The sequence below is a fragment of the Centroberyx affinis genome, unplaced genomic scaffold (genome assembly GCF_046629955.1).
Source record: "Centroberyx affinis isolate AG114_WGS23_722 - 3 ecotype Tasmania unplaced genomic scaffold, CSIRO-AGI_Caff_v1 ptg002746l_1, whole genome shotgun sequence".
Taxonomy (NCBI): Eukaryota; Metazoa; Chordata; class Actinopteri; order Beryciformes; family Berycidae; genus Centroberyx; species Centroberyx affinis.
Window position 1 is genome coordinate 250,001 of NW_027280910.1, and position 6,378 is coordinate 256,378.

General features: G+C 39.7%; 1 protein-coding gene across 1 annotated transcript; it reads right to left on the minus strand.

Moving 5' to 3' along the window:
- Positions 1-2,785: 2,785 nt before the first annotated feature.
- galr1a (galanin receptor 1a) lies at positions 2,786-5,259 on the minus strand. Its single transcript, XM_071535641.1, has 3 exons — positions 4,606-5,259; positions 4,066-4,131; positions 2,786-3,142 (listed from the first exon to the last, which is right to left on the minus strand). Exons 1-3 carry the CDS (start codon positions 5,257-5,259, stop codon positions 2,786-2,788), a joined length of 1,077 nt encoding a protein of 358 aa, XP_071391742.1.
- Positions 5,260-6,378: the final 1,119 nt, after the last annotated feature.

Here is a 6,378-nt window from a genome sequence, read left to right on the forward strand (position 1 = left end):
TTGCTATTGTTGTTGTTGTTGTTGTGTAACATTTTTCTCTCAGTCGTCATTCCTTCCTTCCAACTGTTCATTATCTGTGTTTATCTCAACGTCACAAAATTGGTCACAATTGCAGTATTTTATCACTAATCTTCAAATTCATCAGGGAAACCAGGACAGAAAATATTTTTTTTAAAGTATATTTCTGCCACATAGAAGTGTAGAAATCCAGGCTTTGTGAGTTGTATGTGAAATGTCTTTATTTAGAGGGCAAAGAGAGATAAGAAAACACCAACATGTTTGAAATCCAAGAAAACAGCATGTCTGACATCGCACAAAGTGATTTTTGCTTGCTTTACTGCATGCATTTGTTGTTTACTTTTTACAAAAACCTGACAGTAAGTATATAAATATTAACATTGGTGAGCATTCAACAACACTGTAGGCCTATATGTGAATGCAAAAAAAACCCCAAAAAACAAAACAAAACATAAAAAGTACTTCTATAAGTGCTGTAGATCTGATGCAAATGTGGCTCAAATAATATTCACAAGTAATTCTTAGTGTTTGATTTAACCTGCCTGAGTACCAGCAGGATGGTGAATGCAACATAAAACAACATGAGTGCCGGATAGTTTAGGCAATCACAGGAACAAATCTCTGAATACCAATTTATTTCACTTTTCTGATACTGACACCTTACCAGACTGTCTGAACTGTCTTTTTCCCGTAAATCTCTCTCATTTCCGTTCACCAAATGCTAAGAATTACTTGCAAATCCTATTCTCTATCCTATCCTATAAATTGTGTCTTTTCTGGTGCAGCATGAATGAAAGTCTAGTCTGCGCTGTTTTCCAATATAATAACGACTGCAGAGGATGGATGACATTGCAGGGAAGAGCACTAGCTGTTTCCAAAAGTCATCTTAATCATATTCAGCCTAAGGGATAAACAGGAAATAAGACGCAATCTCTGCGACCAGAGAGCCAGGTAAACCAAATCAACACGGGCCTGCCTGGAAAAACTGATTAAATCAGAACACATCGGACCAAACATACATTACTGAGATAGAAAATAAAAGGAATTATGTTATATATATATATAACCAGCTATTATACAGTATTTTACACAAATGAGTAAATGGTTAATTTGTTTTTAGTGTTATTTATGTATATATATATATCTCTTTGTGTAATTCATCCATATATACATTCATTCATACACTTATTTGGCTAATTATGCATTTGTTTACTTGCATTGAGTAAATAAAAACATAGAACCCACACAGTAAAACATTAAGCATACAAACACTAAATCAGTGGTTACCATCCTATGGAATGGGGTTTAATTAGAAGGAAAATGAATTATATTAAAGAGAGAAAAAGAAATTAGTAGTGTGGTGTAATTAAACCAGTCTCATGCTTTGTTTCTACTAAATGCACAAAAGAAAACGTCATTAAATCCTGCGTCCGCTGGGTCTCACTGGTGTAACAGACATGAAATGTGTGTTCGATTGATGCAAACACCGGTCGGCCTTTCTCCTACAGACGTGGATTCTAGCAGGAGTGAGTTTGGGAGGCCCTGAGGAGAACAGATAGGGAACCACTGATCACAAGGACAGCAAGTGAGAGACTGACTTCACACTCTCCATGTCTTTTGAGAACGGTCTCTGGTAGCTCAGGTGTGAACCAGCCGCTTTATTTATCCTTCACCCTCTGCCTCGTGGAGACAGAATGGTTATCTGCACCGCCATTAACCTGCTGCATAATTATTTACTCTTGTATAACTCATGTTCTCATGTATATCGGCTACATACAGTATGTACATAGTGACTTGGCCTCCAGCTATACTAAACAATCACAGCAGTGTCTGATAATCCTCTGACAGCATTGGAAATATATGGAGAGAGAATAGTGCCAGCAGAGATTGTATTTGAATACATTTGCATTTGTCATGCTCATAAGGAACCGTTGAGCTCAAACAATGACTTTGTTTGAATAAATGAATTCAAAAGTTTAATCCGTAAGGAAACTGAATGCAATGGTTTCAAATTGAATGTGATTCTTTTATTGAATTTAGCTTTTAACTATATTTTCATATTCAGTTTTCGCAATTCAGGTTAAGCTCTCTGAGACACATATTTGGGGGCTTAGGAAAAGCAAACAGGCGATGATTCAATCCAACTTGGTCTATTAGTCAGCTAGTTTTCACAAGGTAGTTGAAAAAACAGAATTTAAATTGAGAAAAATGAATTTGAAATTATACACTACCAGTCAAAAGTTTGGACATGTGCATTTTTCTTTCTTTTTTTTTTTTTTTTTACTATTTTTCACATTTTAGAATAATAGTAAAGACAACAAAACTATGAAATAACATAGGTGGAATTATGCAGTGACCAAAAAAGTGTTAAACAAATCAAAACTATCTTATATTTTAGATTCTTTAAAGTAGCCGCCCTTTGATGGAAGCCCCTTTCGTTGATGGAAAGGCAAAGGCTTTGGAAAGAAATCAAGCATTTAAGCATAAGCCTTTAGATCAAAATGGCTTTAAGATAATGAAAAACATAGTACATTCAATCAGGTGTGTCCAAACTTTTGACTGGTAGTTCAGTTTAAAGTTAAATTCATTAATCACCATATTCAATTCCAGGCCATTGCATTAAATTTCAAATTGTGCATCACAAATCCAATTTTTGAATTCATTTATGGCACCAAAGTCTTTCCACAGTTAGAGGTACAGTATGTCAGTACTCATGTGAAGTGGTTCCTATAACAAAACACAGAAACTGCTCTCAACATTAGCGGAGTCATCGTAGCATCTTACTGAACTGAGTGTCCTGCCCCTTGTGACTTACGCTGATGTTGGTGGAGGGCGCCGCCTCCATCCGGCTGCGCTGCTCCCGGGTGTCGTTCAGCGGACAGTCTCCGGGCGCCCGGCACCAGAACACCTGCCGGTACGACTTCCTGAAGTTCTCCGACAGGAAGGCGTAGATGATGGGGTTGACGGAGGAGTTGCTGTAGGCCAAGCAGTGGGCCACCATCCTGAACACGAAGGAGGCCTGGTTGAGGGGGAAGGAGCCGAACTCCACCCACAGGTGGACGATGTGGTGGGGCAGCCAGGACAGACAGAAGACCACGACCACCACGAAGACCGTCTGGGCCGTCTGTGGGGGAAAAGATGATGCCGGTTTATATGGAACAATACAACGTGTAAGGGAATACAAGAGACAGAGGCAACACTTTATGTGGATCAGGGTCAGGGCCATTCATGAACTGAACTGAGAATGCATGGGAAGGTCCAGTGCATTTCCTGGAGTTGGAACTGGAAATGGAATTGCACCCAGCTCTAAGGAAATAGAATTGGAATTGAATTGGAATGTAGAATGTGAATTTAATTGGAATGACAGAAGACAGAATTGAATTCCATTAAATTCCATAAAATTCCACTTCTAAGTGAGAGTTTGTCTTGACTCGCTAAACATTGTAAACAAAAAAACATGGAATTTCACTGAATTTCACTGAATTAAAATTCAACATCCTGAAATTCCAATTCAATCCCAATCCCAGTTTCCTGTAAGTTTTTTCAAATTCCAACTCCAATTCCTCAGTTGAATTGAACTGGAATTGATGATTGATTAATTCATGAACTGACCCCGACCCTGATGTGGACAGTCCAACGTTGATACTCAACTATCAGGTGACAAAAAGTAGATGCTTAACAAAGAGACACTTGCTGCATCTCTACAGTCTGTGTAACCCTAAATCTGACCTTAGCCTAACCCAACACTAATATTAACCCTTGTCCAGACATCAAATATATATATTATATACTGCCTTTCACACTAGCTTCACCGACACTCAGTAGACTTTTTACTGACACATTATAGCCACTTGATAGGAAGTTGAGTATCAGCATTGGACTATCTGGTAACACTTTACAATGGCCTTATTCCAGTGTATTAACCTGTGTATTAACCTGTATTAACCTGTATTAACCTAGGTTAATACACTGGAATAAGGCTATTGAAAAGTGTTATGACGATCCAAATAAAGTGTAACTGAGACAGAAAGAATTGCTCCTACTGACCTTCTTTTTGGAAGTCTCAGATTTTTTGGATATGTTCTTCAGCTTTTTGTGCAAATGGTTTAAAACCTGCAACAGATAGGTAAGAGGCGTCATGATGGGGCTTGTTTGATTATTCTAAATAAGTGACCTAACTTAGTTAACCTTACTATATTCTGTTCTTTCTGTCTCCATTTTGTAGATTTGAAAAGATCTTAATAACACTGATTGCAACAAGGGGACTTTTCTTTCTCTCCACGATTTAACGCAAAGCAGTCAGTCAACACTATGCCAGTGTTTCTGTATGTTCACACCATCAGACTTAAACACTTTAAACAGTCATTTCAGATTTATGAATGGACAAACAACTCTCCAATCAACTATACAATAATTGTCACTGAAAAATCAACACTTATTAACACAGGAAATTTTGATTTTAGGCATCATGACTTAATTTTCTTGTCATCTAAATTTGCTGTGTTGCGTGGATTTGGTCCAATCCAATTGAACCAAAATCCTGCAGATTTTGCTGTGCGCACTTAATCCTGAAGCATGCGAACCCACCTTTGCGTAACAGACAGATATCAGAGACAGAGGCAGGAGGTAACCAAAAACAAAGGTGCACACCACGTAGACCTTCCTGTGCTGGTCCGGCCAGTCCTCCCAGCAGAAGGTGGTGTTGTCTTTTCCGTCCACGATGCTCTGGTAGTGAGCCACCGGAGCTGCCATGACCAGAGACAAGACCCAGATCAGCAGCACCCCGAGCAAGGCGTGCCTCCCCACCCGTATCGAGGAGGACTTCCTGGCGTGGACGATGGCCACGTAACGGTCCACGGACATCGCCGACAGAGTAAAGATACTGACCAGCATGGAAACTGTGAAGAAGTAGTGGATGAACTTGCAGATGAAAGCCCCGAGAACCCATGTGGGCAGCATGTAGATGGTGGACTGGAAGGGGACGCAGAAGAGCAGGTAGGACAGGTCGGCCACGCTGAGGTTGAGGATGAAGATGTTGGTCGTGCTCCTCGGCTGGCCGGGCTTACTGCGCGCCAGCACAGTGATCACCAGCGTGTTCCCGAGCACACCGAGGATGAAAATGAGTCCAAATATGAGAAGGGAAATAAAGTTATCTATGCCCATTCCCAATAAAAGTTTACCTGGCAGCCTCACGGTGTTGGTATTCAGCGGTTGGCTCTGGTTATCAATCAGCAAGTCCATCTTCTCAGGTGACTAATCAATCTAAAGGAAAAGTCACATGTCGCCATTGAAGAAGCTTCGCCTTCACATGAATCTCAGTTTGTGACTGAAGCCTCATCTTGCACAGCTCTTCTCCAGGGGTTTCTCCTCGGTGAAGGTTGGACAGAGCCGATACATGTGCAGGATACTCCCTGCCTTCCCAAGCGACGTCACCATGCTGTGCGCATCGCATCCCACCAATAGCCTACCTGTCCAGCGCCCTGCAGGCATTAAATAGGAGTAAAGAGCACCGCGCTCTTACACTGCAAAAAAACATACATATTAACAAGTCACTTAATCTAACATTGAGTCTTAGTTTTCTTAAAACAAGTGAAAAAAAATCTGTCAAAGGGGGAGATAATTCAATTTTTTCTTCAATCCAACTTGTTTCAAGATTTTTTTTTAAATCATGTATCTTTTTCTTGATTGTAGTGATGCGATCTGCGTTATTCTGCCTCGTTTCAAGACACTTCTAGAAAAACCCTGGAATTATTTCACCCCACTGGCAGAAGGTTTCACTTGTTTGAAGAAGAAAAAAAAGATTTCAAGACTGAAACTTAAAAAACTTGTGAAGAGACCTTTTTTTTTGCAGTGTGAATCCCTCTATCTGCCTGTCAGGATCAAACAAAAACCTTTGCATTTCTCTAACAGCCCGGCCGTGTAGTCCCGTCATGAATTTGACAACCACTGTATGAAAATGTCATCCGTCATTTGCGGTCCATACTACTTTATTACATTTGATATATCCGCTATCGAAAAATCTTTATCAATAATTATGATAGGGACTTAAAATGTGTCTGTTGTAGGCTACTCACTGAGTTTAATGTCTCGTACTTTATGGTATTTTTATATCTCCTATGATGCCCATATAATATTCCAATAGGGGCTTATAGTGTTGCTGTGATACTTGTATAGTATCCTTCTAAAAATTTATAATAGGATTGCTGTTGGGTTTTTTTCCCCATAAGAGTCGAACAAATGCAGAATATAGACTCAGCTGGAAAATGGTTTGAAGTTCCTTGATCACCTTTTCTCACCTTTTCTCCTAATGTTATTGATCTCCTCCTTCCACAGCGACCAACAAACAGCTATAGCCTATTT

What these genes read in the sequence shown, in the direction of transcription:
- galr1a (XM_071535641.1), bottom strand. Translation starts at nt 5,259, where the DNA reads ATGGACTTGCTGATTGATAACCAGAGCCAACCGCTGAATACCAACACC. An exon ending in TATCTGTCTGTTACGCAAAG is followed by an intron (nt 4,132 to 4,605) that starts GTGGGTTCGCAT and finishes TATCTGTTGCAG; the next exon opens with GTTTTAAACCATTTGCACAA. An exon ending in CTGAGACTTCCAAAAAGAAG is followed by an intron (nt 3,143 to 4,065) that starts GTCAGTAGGAGC and finishes TTTCCCCCACAG; the next exon opens with ACGGCCCAGACGGTCTTCGT.